This window comes from Coregonus clupeaformis, chromosome 12, assembly GCF_020615455.1.
Source record: "Coregonus clupeaformis isolate EN_2021a chromosome 12, ASM2061545v1, whole genome shotgun sequence".
NCBI classification, from domain to species: Eukaryota; Metazoa; Chordata; class Actinopteri; order Salmoniformes; family Salmonidae; genus Coregonus; species Coregonus clupeaformis.
In genome coordinates this window covers 6,843,947-6,856,472 of record NC_059203.1, presented here as the reverse complement: position 1 = coordinate 6,856,472, position 12,526 = coordinate 6,843,947, and the positions used below count along the sequence as shown (strand labels likewise).

General features: G+C 45.0%; 1 protein-coding gene across 1 annotated transcript; it reads left to right on the top strand.

Annotated features, from left to right (window-relative positions):
• The first annotated feature begins 6,996 nt into the window (after positions 1 to 6,996).
• Positions 6,997 to 11,899, top strand: LOC123492079 (kelch repeat and BTB domain-containing protein 8). The gene is made up of 5 exons (XM_045224025.1): positions 6,997 to 7,029; positions 8,161 to 8,368; positions 8,692 to 8,998; positions 9,271 to 10,084; positions 10,270 to 11,899. Exons 1-5 carry the CDS (start codon positions 7,014 to 7,016, stop codon positions 10,731 to 10,733), a joined length of 1,809 nt encoding a protein of 602 aa, XP_045079960.1. The 5' UTR covers positions 6,997 to 7,013; the 3' UTR covers positions 10,734 to 11,899.
• Positions 11,900 to 12,526: the final 627 nt, after the last annotated feature.

The following is a 12,526-nucleotide window of genomic DNA, read 5'->3' as shown; positions in this document are numbered from 1 at the left end:
TCTTGGAAAGCCATTCCGCTGTGTCTTGAATGAATGAATGAATTAATTACATTTTATTTTCGTGTCAAATCGCTAATTGGCAACCCATCCCTTATGGGATTATTTGACACATAAACAAACATTACAATAATTCACTGTGGTAATTCAGTGACAATTCTTCTTCCAGTGTTCTCTGCATTGCGCATCGCATAAACAGTGAAAAAATGAAAGGTAAAAATCAATACATAATAGTAAATCAAATCAAATCAAATCAAATCAAATCAAATTTTATTGGTCACATGCGCCGAATACAACAGGTGCAGACATTACAGTGAAATGCTTACTTACAGCCCTTAACCAACAGTGCATTTATTTTAAACAAAAAAGTAAGAATAAAACAACAACAAAAAAGTGTTGAGAAAAAAAGAGCAGAAGTAAAATAAAGTGACAGTAGGGAGGCTATATATACAGTAAAATAAAGTGACAGTAGGGAGGCTATATATACAGGGGGGGTACCGTTGCATAGTCAATGTGCGGGGGCACCGACTAGTTGAGGTAGTTGAGGTAATATGTACATGTGGGTAGAGTTAAAGTGACTATGCATAAATACTTAACAGAGTAGCAGCAGCGTAAAAAGGATGGGGTGGGGGCAGTGCAAATAGTCCGGGTAGCCATGATTAGCTGTTCAGGAGTCTTATGGCTTGGGGGTAGAAGCTGTTGAGAAGTCTTTTGGACCTAGACTTGGCACTCCGGTACCGCTTGCCGTGGCGGTAGCAGAGAGAACAGTCTATGACTAGGGTGGCTGGAGTCTTTGACAATTTTGAGGGCCTTCCTCTGACACCGCCTGGTATAGAGGTCCTGGATGGCAGGGAGCTTTGCCCCAGTGATGTACTGGGCCGTACGCACTACCCTCTGTAGTGCCTTGCGGTCAGAGGCCAAGCAGTTGCCATACCAGGCGGTGATGCAACCAGTCAGGATGCTCTCGATGGTGCAGCTGTATAATTTTTTGAGGATCTGAGGACCCATGCCAAATCTTTTTAGTCTCCTGAGGGGGGAATAGGCTTTGTCGTGCCCTCTTCACGACTGTCTTGGTGTGTTTGGACCATGATAGTTCATTGGTGATGTGGACACCAAGGAACTTGAAGCTCTCAACCTGTTCCACTACAGCCCCGTCGATGAGAATGGGGGCGTGCTCAGTCCTCTTTTTTTTCCTGTAGTCCACAATCATCTCCTTTGTCTTGGTCACGTTGAGGGAGAGGTTGTTGTCCTGGCACCACACGGCCAGATCTCTGACCTCCTCCCTATAGGCTGTCTCATCGTTGTCGGTGATCAGGCCTACCACTGTTGTGTCGTCGGCAAACTTAATGATGGTGTTGGAGTCGTGCCTGGCCATGCAGTCATGGGTGAACAGAGAGTACAGGAGGGGACTGAGCACGCACCCCTGAGGGGCCCCCGTGTTGAGGATCAGTGTGGCAGATGTGTTGTTACCTACCCTTACCACCTGGGGGCGGCCCTTCAGGAAGTCCAGGATCCAGTTGCAGAGGGAGGTGTTTAGTCCCAGGATCCTTAGCTTAGTGATGAGCTTAGAGGGCACTATGGTGTTGAATGCTGAGCTGTAGTCAATGAATAGCATTCTCACGTAGGTGTTCCTCTTGTCCAGGTGGGAAAGGGCAGTGTGGAGTGCGATAGAGATTGCATCATCTGTGGATCTGTTGGGGCGGTATGCAAATTGGAGTGGGTCTAGGGTTTCTGGGATTATGCTGTTGATGTGAGCCATGACCAGTCTTTCAAAGCACTTCATGGCTACAGACGTCAGTGCTACGGGTCGGTAGTCATTTAGGCAGGTTATCTTAGAGTTCTTGGGCACGGGGACTATGGTGGTCTGCTTGAAACATGTTGGTATTACAGACTCAGTCAGGGACATGTTGAAAATGTCAGTGAAGACACTTGCCAGTTGGTCAGCACATGCTCGGAGTACACGTCCTGGTAATCCGTCTGGCCCTGCGGCCTTGTGAATGTTGACCTGCTTAAAAGTCTTACTCACATCGGCTACGGAGAGCGTGATCACATAGTCGTCCGGAACAGCTGGTGCTCTCATGCATGCTTCAGTGTTGCTTGCCTCGAAGCGAGCATAGAAGTGGTTTAGCTCGTCTGGTAGGCTTGTGTCACTGGGCAGCTCGCGGCTGTGCTTCCCTTTGTAGTCTGTAATAGTTTTCAAGCCCTGCCACATCCGACGAGCGTCAGAGCCAGTGTAGTATGATTCAATCTTAGACCTGTATTGACTCTTTGCCTGTTTGATGGTTCGTTCGGAGGTCATAGCGGGATTTCTTATAAGCGTCCGGGTTAGAGTCCCGTTCCTTGAAAGCGGCAGCTCTACCCTTTAGCTCAGTGCGGATGTTTCCTGTAATCCATGGCTTCTGGTTGGGGTATGTACGTACGGTCACTGTGGGGACGACATCATCGATGCACTTATTGATGAAGCCAGTGACTGATGTGGTGTACTCCTCAATGCTGTCTGAAGAATCCCGGAACATGTTCCAGTCTGTGCTAGCAAAACAGTCCTGTAGCTTAGCATCTGCGTCATCTGACCACTTTTTTATTAGCCGAATCACTGGTGCTTCCTGCTTCAGTTTTTGCTTATAAGCAGGAATCAGGAGGATAGAGTTATGGTCAGATAAATAAGGTTATCCAAACAATAATTATATCCCTAGAGCAGTAAAATAATATACATACATACATACATATATACACACATACACACATACACACTGTATATATACACATACATACATACATGCATACATACTGTACATAACATATACAGATAAATAAATACAGAAAAATGAAACAGAAGGCATTTGAACCCAGTCTGGCACAAAGAGAAGATTAATGTGGGAGCCTATACACAATCTATATACACACGTACCATTTACCACATAGAAGCTAAATATCTTCAAATTTTTATTATAGGTAGCCCTTTTTATGTTATTCCAGGCTTTATCTAAATACTCTTTAAGCGGAAATACACAATGGACAAAAAACAATTTCAGTTCTCCTCATCGCTCAGCCACATAATGCCAGGGTATATCTGGTGTGCTTTCTGGAATAAGAGTAAGCATATATCATGGTAGAAAGGCTAGTAGAGGATAAAATGAGTTTCATTCTGTATTTCTTCGAGGTCACAATAGTTACATAGTCTTTCCTCTTCCATTTCACCACAATACCAACCTGTTTCAATACGCAGAGGCAATATCCCTGGTCTTACCTGTGCACATAGCGATCACTTGCTTTTAGGTAGGTTATACACAATATATCTCTCACACACGAATTTGCCCTTAATCAAACAAAAGCTTCTCAATTTGGGTTTATGATTAGTCTCCTCCACCCATTTTTTTTTCATATTGCATCAAAAGTTGTTTTTTAATAATATCTCTGTCTCCCTTACTTTGGTTTTCGTACAGATGTTCACAGTCAGACTGTTGAAAAAGACGAGCTAAACCAGACGAGCTAAACCACTTCTATGCTCGCTTCGAGGCAAGCAACACTGAAGCATGCATGAGAGCACCAGCTGTTCCGGATGACTATGTGATCACGCTCTCCGTAGCCGATGTGAGTAAGACTTTTAAGCAGGTCAACATTCACAAGGCCGCAGGCCCAGACGGATTACCAGGACGTGTACTCCGAGCATGTGCTGACCAACTGGCAAGTGTCTTCACTGACATTTTCAACATGTCCCTGACTGAGTCTGTAATACCAACATGTTTCAAGCAGACCACCATAGTCCCCGTGCCCAAGGACTCTAAGATAACCTGCCTAAATAACTACCGACCCGTAGCACTGACGTCTGTAGCCATGAAGTGCTTTGAAAGGCTGGTCATGGCTCACATCAACAGCATTATCCCAGAAACCCTAGACCCACTCCAATTTGCATACCGCCCCAACAGATCCACAGATGATGCAATCTCTATTGCACTCCACACTGCCCTTTCCCACCTGGACAAGAGGAACACCTACGTGAGAATGCTATTCATTGACTACAGCTCAGCATTCAACACCATAGTGCCCTCTAAGCTCATCACTAAGCTAAGGATCCTGGGACTAAACACCTCCCTCTGCAACTGGATCATGGACTTCCTGACGGGCCGCCCCCAGGTGGTAAGGGTAGGTAACAACACATCTGCCACACTGATCCTCAACACGGGGGCCCCTCAGGGGTGCGTGCTCAGTCCCCTCCTGTACTCTCTGTTCACCCATGACTGCATGGCCAGGCACGACTCCAACACCATCATTAAGTTTGCCGACGACACAACAGTGGTAGGCCTGATCACCGACAACGATGAGACAGCCTATAGGGAGGAGGTCAGAGACCTGGCCGTGTGGTGCCAGGACAACAACCTCTCCCTCAACGTGACCAAGACAAAGGAGATGATTGTGGACTACAGGAAAAAAAAGAGGACTGAGCACGCCCCCATTCTCATCGACGGGGCTGTAGTGGAACAGGTTGAGAGCTTCAAGTTCCTTGGTGTCCACATCACCAATGAACTATCATGGTCCAAACACACCAAGACAGTCGTGAAGAGGGCACGACAAAGCCTATTCCCCCTCAGGAGACTGAAAAGATTTGGCATGGGTCCTCAGATCCTCAAAATATTCTACAGCTGCACCATCGAGAGCATCCTGACTGGTTGCATCACCGCCTGGTATGGCAACTGCTTGGCCTCCGACCGCAAGGCACTACAGAGGGTAGTGCGTACGGCCCAGTACATCACTGGGGCCAAGCTTCCCTGCCATCCAGGACCTCTATACCAGGCGGTGTCAGAGGAAGGCCCTCAAAATTGTCAAAGACTCCAGCCACCCTAGTCATAGACTGTTCTCTCTGCTACCGCACGGCAAGCGGTACCGGAGTGCCAAGTCTAGGTCCAAAAGACTTCTCAACAGCTTCTACCCCCAAGTCATAAGACTCCTGAACAGCTAATCATGGCTACCCGGACTATTTGCACTGCCCCCCCACCCCATCCTTTTTACGCTGCTGCTACTCTGTTAATTATTTATGCATAGTCACTTTAACTCTACCCACATGTACATATTACCTCAACTACCTCAACTAGCCGGTGCCCCCGCACATTGACTCTGCAACGGTACCCCCCTGTATATATAGCCTCCCTACTGTTATTTTATTTTACTTCTGCTCTTTTTTTTCTCAACACTTTTTTGTTGTTGTTTTATTTTTACTTTTTTTGTTAAAAATAAATGCACTGTTGGTTAAGGGCTGTAAGTAAGCATTTCACTGTAATGTCTGCACCTGTTGTATTCGGCGCATGTGACCAATACAATTTGATTTGATTTGATTTGAAAAGGTCAGACATTTCAGTTGCCCAGGCTCCCCCTATGGATAGATCCCATTGAAAAACTTTTCTAGCTATTCTGGCAGTTGGCATATCCAACAGTCTATTCCAAAGTCTCACCATACACGCCTTCCATCTCACCTCACAGGGTTCCCAGCCCATGTCCCCAGTTATTGCAAGTATAGGTGCAAACTTGTGGACACCTAAAAAGTAACGTACTGCTCTGTTATGGACATGTTCGTTTTTTTTAGATACCTCTTAGCACCCCACACTCCTGCTGAACAGTCCAGAACAGGACACACGCATGTCTGATACAGTTTGGAATACGTAGCATAACCAATATCTTAGAGTGTTTTTGTTTTATCTATAACTCCCTCAAGAGCTCTACTTGCTGAGTTGGCCAGGGCAGATGCGTCATATTACCATAAGGTAATATGTTCATCAATAAAAATACCCAAATATTTATAATTGCTAGTAAACTCAAGAATGTGTTCACCAAAACAAAACTGAACAACACTTCTCTTAGTACCTGGTTTTCTAAAATGCTTGATCTGTGTTTTTGTCTGGTTGATCATGAGTCTCCATCTTTTACTCCAATTGACTGCACATAATAACATGTTCTGCAAGTCTTGTTCAGTTTCTGCCATCAACATAATATCATCAGGATATAAAAGGATACTTAGCATTTCATCATCATATCTTACTCCAATATTAAACTGTTTAATTTCTTTTGCCAAATCATTTATAAACATAGCAAACAAAGTCGGTGATAAGGCGTCTCCTTGTTTTACACCCGAAGGTGTGGGAAACCAATCTGTACGATATTCATTAACACGCACACAAGCAATTGGTACTTTGTCTTTGGCATTACAATTTGTGTAATTGTCCCACTGAAAAATAAATCTATAGCAGGGTTAGGTTTTCAGAACACTATGGCGGGTTTTCCTCTAAATTTTTACCTGGGCTTTGCTCCTTTCATATTTATTTTTGATCCTGACACACTCCCCAGTCCCTGCTGGTGACACCACAATACTTTTGCCTTAAGCAACCTTCTGTTTTATGTAACCATACTAAACTTAACATATGATACTAATTTACATTTACTATGTTATGTCTAGTCTATGAGACCAGGCTGCATGTGCTGAACTTCAAGAGGCCCACATCAAAATGCTCACAACTCTCTTGTGATTGAGAGCTCAAATTGAAATGAATTGCCTTTCATACATTCTTATTAATTACGGAAAAGCATTCACTAATGCTAATGTTGATAACAAGCTTGGTATGGGCTCTTTAGCAGCATGGAGAACATCAAAGTACAGTAGTTTCATAGATGCAAGGTAATGGCTAGACAGACCTTGGAGTTACTTGGATGCTAAGAATTTGTGTTTTTGTAAGGGTTGTCCTACACTGAACTTTGGATGCATGACAAGATAGTGTGTGTAAATCATATAATTAAATATAACACAGCACACTGAAGTGTAGGCCTATACAGAGCCATTTATTCTAAATAAAATGCCCTGGGCCTTTATATCTATAGTCTATTTATTCCAGATTAAAAGAGAATGTATTCATTTTTGCCTAGAGAGGTTCCTTTGGTGATCTATTTGATGAATAATTCCATTGGCTCTACTTTGATTGGTTGTCGTCTGTTTCCGTTTCACGGTGTGCTTTGAGAAAAGACTGAGGAGAATGGCTGCCAGTGGAGGTTAGCGTTTCTTGATTGTTTGTGTTAACGAGGCAGACTTATTTAACCAATTTTTAAAGTTCCCTAATTCATATTGAATGATATATAACCACCAAGATTACACCCTGACAAAAGTAATAGACTATGACGATTATTTCTCTTCGTTTTACAAGTGAAGCTGTAAGCGAATGGCTTCTCAAAAAGTGTGTGCTGGTTATCTAAATTGGCTTGCTAGCTAGCTTTGCTAGCTATAACGTTAGCTCTATCAGATGGCTAGCTAACGTTAGAACCACATTTTGTCTGTCTTAGTACAGTCTAAACAATTGCATGTCTTTGTATGCCAATGGTACTGTTAGACCTTTCAAGTTTACTATCTTAGCTTTTATTAATAGCTGTCAATAAAGTATGTAACAAGCTAGCTTACGTAACTTGCCAACGTCTCGTCCTGATGAAACATAGTTGTTGGCCAGTTTAACGTTACGTGGCTAACTAATAGTTAGTAGTGAGCTAACTGACTAGCTCCATGTCAACAGGAGTACGAGAACGTTAACCACTTGACAATCCAAATTAGCTAACTAATGTAGTAAGATTTATGACTAACGTTAGGCGTGACAGTTTGACTAGTCAGGTAAATGGCTAAATGATTGCTAGCTACTATAGCCGGCTAATAATGCCGCGGACGGCTTCCTGTGATGCTACCCAGCTGTGAGTTTCTAATCCCCAGAGTTAGCTAGCTAATTAAGATAGCTAGTTTATGAAAAACCTCGTTGTTTCGAAACGGGTCTTTGTTCTGTCAATAAATCGTGCACACAAGTTGTGCTGAGTAGGTGATTTCCATGGCACACTGATTGCAAGCTAGCTACTTTTCTACAAACAAGAACTATCTAACAGTAGTGTCGAATGGTAATTTAGTTCAGCCATAGCTAGTCAGATTACTAATCTCCACGTGTTTTAGAATATTTTCTCTCCACTCATTGTAGCTAGTACGCTTGGCTCAATTGTTGTGCTGCATATGCCACTAAATAATATTATTTAGTAACGTTACCCACATAATTTCATAATATATGGCCCATTGTCTCTCTTGTGTCTGTGTTGTTTAATATCCATCATCATGTAAAAATGTTATGTTTCTCTCTTATGTTTCTTCCGTAGACATAGGCAAGCTGTTACAAGTACAGAATGGGACTCCTGCAAACACAACCTACAGTGGGGTAGATGCTGTTCATGCCTGTAACATCCTCCAGCAGCTCAAAGTCTTGTATGATGAAGCACAGCTCACAGACATTGTCGTTGAAGTGGACCATGGCAAGACATTTTCGTGTCACCGAAATGTCCTTGCAGCAATTAGCCCTTACTTTAGGTAGGTCTGATGTGAGTCGCTTGCTTGTTTCTAGTCTATCACTTTCTAGATATCACTTTCAGTTGAGGTATGCTCCAGTTGAGGTATATTCCAGTTGAGGTATGCTCCGTTTTTTGAAGCATCAACATTTTTAGATGACAAACAATGCTGCAACTAGTCTGAGTGCCAGTCTGTTTGTGCCATCATGGCAACTTCTTGTCACTCATTGTCATGTCAATGACAGCAATGGAGTAGGCAAGACCACAAACAGATCTGGGACCAGGCTATGCTGCAACACCATTCAAGCTTTCTTCACTTTTTGTTGTATTTCCTTTTCCTACCAGGTCCATGTTCACCAGTGGCCTTACAGAGAGCAGCCAGAGGGAGGTGCGGATCGTCGGAGTGGAGTCTGAGTCCATGCACCTGGTCCTTGACTATGCCTACACGTCCAGAGTCACGCTGTCGGAGTCTAACGTCCAGGCCCTGTTCACGGCAGCCAGCATCTTCCAGATCCCAGCCCTGCAGGACCAGTGTGCCCAGTTCATGATCAGCCGCTTGGACCCCCAGAACTGCACCGGGGTCTACATGTTCGCAGACGCCTACGGCCATCAGGAGCTGAGGGAGCGCTCCCAGGACTACATACGCAAGAAGGTGGGTTTTATTCTAAGAACAAGCTGTTCTATTCCACTGTTGTGCTTCACTTGGCTCGCCTTTTGGGAAGGATTAATGTATCAATATGTTGTTAAAATGACCTTATAATTACAGTAATGTGAGAACACATAAGTACTGTACATAAAGTAGTTGACACACTAAGATTTTAAGATGGCATTCCAGGTCTGCGTCTGTTAGTTGAATATTCTGTGACAAATGACAGTGAGGTCCAGTTTAGATGAAATGTGACATGTGGTGTTGTGCTGTTGTAGTTCCTGTGTGTGGCGAGGGAGCAGGAGTTCCTCCAGCTTACCAAGGAGCAGCTGGTGAGCATCCTGAACAACGATGACCTGAATGTGGAGAAGGAGGAGCACGTGTATGAGAGCATCGTGCGCTGGCTGGAGCACGACTGCTCCCACAGGGAGGCCCACCTGGCTGAGGTGTTCTCTCAATGCATCCGCCTGCCCCTCCTGGACGACTCCTTCCTCAGCCGCATCCCACCCCCCTTCGCCTGCGCCCTCTCCAGGGACCCTGCTGAGTCCACGGCCCGTCTCAACGGCACCAACGGCTGCCCCCAGCGCCTGGGCATGACCGCCTCTGAGATGGTCATCTGTTTTGACGCGGCACACAAACACTCAGGGAAGAAGCAGACCGTACTTTGCCTGGATACCACTGCTGGGAAGGTGTTCAAGCTCTGCAAGCCCCCCAACGACCTGCGGGAGGTGGGCATCCTGGTGTCATCGGAGAACGACATCTTCATCGCCGGGGGCTACCGCCCTAGCAACAGCGAGGTGTCCATCGACCACCGGGCGGAGAGTGACTTCTGGCAGTACGAGCACGCAGGGAACCGTTGGCTTGTGCGTTCGCCCATGCTGCGGGCCCGGATCGGCTGCAGGCTGGTCCACTGCTGCGGGAAGCTGTACGCCCTTGGGGGCCGTGTGTACGAGGGGGACGGGAGGAACGCACTGAAGTCAGTGGAGTGCTACGACGCCAGGGACAACTGCTGGACCGCCGTCAGCCAGATGCCTGTAGCCATGGAGTTCCACAGCGCTGTGGAGTACAGAGACCGCATCTACATCCTCCAAGGTGAGGCGGAATAGTGGAGCCACTATTCAACCTTGAAAATAGACTGAAGAGAAATGCAGTGGGAAAAAGATAAGCGTGGTGTAGGATAATCTTAATACATAAAAGGTGTTGTTGAAAACTACATTTTATTCCTTTTTCAATGTTTGTCTTAACAGTCAGTGGTGCTTATTTTCTCTGTTTCCCAGATGAATACTTCTTCTGTTTTGACCCTCGTAAGGACTACTGGGGCCACCTGGCCCCCATGAGTGTCCCCCGGAGCCAGGGCCTGGCTGCCTTACACAATAATTGCATCTACTACATCGCTGGCATCTGCAGGAACCACCAGCGCACCTTCACTATGGAGGTCTACGACATCGAGCAGAACACCTGGGCCCGCAAGAGGGACCTTCCTTTCGACCAGGCCACCAGCCCCTACATCAAGGCCCTGCTCCTCCACGGCAAGCTGCACCTGTTTATCCGAGCCACGCAGGTCATGGTGGAGGAACACGTGTTCCGTACCAGCAGGAAGAACTCCCTCTACCAGTACGACGACGAGGCGGACACATGGACCAAAGTCTACGAGACGCCCGACCGCCTCTGGGACCTGGGCCGCCATTTTGAGTGTGTGGTGGCCAAACTGTACCCACAGTGTCTTCAGAAAGTGCTCTGAGAGGGCCATAGGGGACGGGTTCCCCCCTCAAGGAAGAGGGAGGGTGTGTGGTCCTGCTTGCCTTGTGCCTGGTACTGTCCTGTGTTTGCACCACAAGGACCGTTGAGTTTAGTCTTAAAGCGTTAAAGGTTCAACACAATCAAATGGGGGTGGTTTTAAAAGATTGCAGTATTTACGTTTTTTTTTCTCCAGTCGGAACCAAATACTCACACTGATACTTGTTTTACAGTATAGTACAATGAATCATAAGTGCAATTATCTTGTTTGCTTATTTTTGTTGAGCCATTTTGTTCCATTTTATTGTGTGGACCCCAGGAAGAGAAGCTGCGGCTTTCGCAAAGCAGCTGATGGGGATCCTAATAAAATACCAATTTTAAAAGCATATATAGGTTAGAGTTTTTACAATTGAAATGCATGCAGTTGAGGGATCAGAATATGAAGTGCCCTCTAGTTATGGACATACTACATGAAAGCATAAAGTGAGAATGATATATATATATATATAAATAACTATATATATATATATATATATATATATATAAATAACTATATAGACTATATTAATACGGGTAAGATAAGCAGTGTTGCTCATTGGTAGGGTGTTAGCTCAGATTGATGAGGTTTTGTGTCTTTGACTAGTGTATGGATTTTACATGCTCATTGCGCCCTACAGCAAGCTCGTCCTTGGAAGTGTTTATTAGTTGTGTGTGTGAAGTGTGCTAGTGATTTAGTTTTATTTCCATGTGTGGTAGAAGGCTGGTATGATGCATATTTTGTGAAACGTGTACTTTGCTTTCAAGAGAAGGCCTTAGTTGTGTCAACCAATGTGCTATTTGGCTTCGTTGCAGTTGGATTTATACTTTTTGCATTCGTAGATTAGCTTCCCACTCGGAGCCGGCATCCATATTGTTGTAACGAGTGTCACATGCCAAGACAACTTAAGAGAAGTTAGACTATTCACTCTCCACATTGGAGAAACAAGCATGGTGTCAGATGTGTGTGTGGCTGGCCAAGATAAGTGAGACATTTCGAACCAGGCAACAGTTTGCTTTGATAGCAACTCAACAGAAGTCAGATAAGGAGCGAAGGGACGTGGTTCAGGCTGATGCATTGATTTGTCCAAAGTGTGGGCAGCTCGCTGCAGCATAGTGTTTTCTGTGGATATACATTTTTTTTCTCCTCCCAGCATGTCTGATATTGATTACAAGCTTTTTAAATGCCAAAATGCATTTAAGAACTTGTTTTGGTTTATCTGAAAGGTTGATAAAGTTTCTAGTAGCAATAACTAAGGAAACATTGATACAATTAGGTTTACCCTAGTGGAAGTGCATGAAGTGTTTTCAAGCTTAATTTGGGTACTTTACTAGGTAAAACAGCTCAATATTGGCTGTGTGGCTGGCTGATGTACAGTAGTAGTCTGAGGAGGAGTAAAGTAGAGGTCGTTGGTGTGTAACTTAGCGCAGATCCCAAGGGCTGTCATTGTGCCTATGGGTGGGTGGGGGCATCGGATAGTAGTCCTGTGTGTTAAGCCTGGCGAGGCAGTGTCTCAAGTCTTATCGTTGCACTGAATCACTCTCCAATAGTCCCGTCACTGCAAACTTTACCAAGCACCCCCCCTGGACAGCGAACTACCAGAGTGTGGGGCCCAACTTCAGTGCTAACACTCATCTTTTACACATTAATCCATCTGTACATGCTGTCATGTAGAGAAAAACAAGAGAACTTGGTGCTGCTTTTTTTTGACAATCTTGTATGTAATAATTGGGGTAACACAGCCATTGAGGGATGGTTCC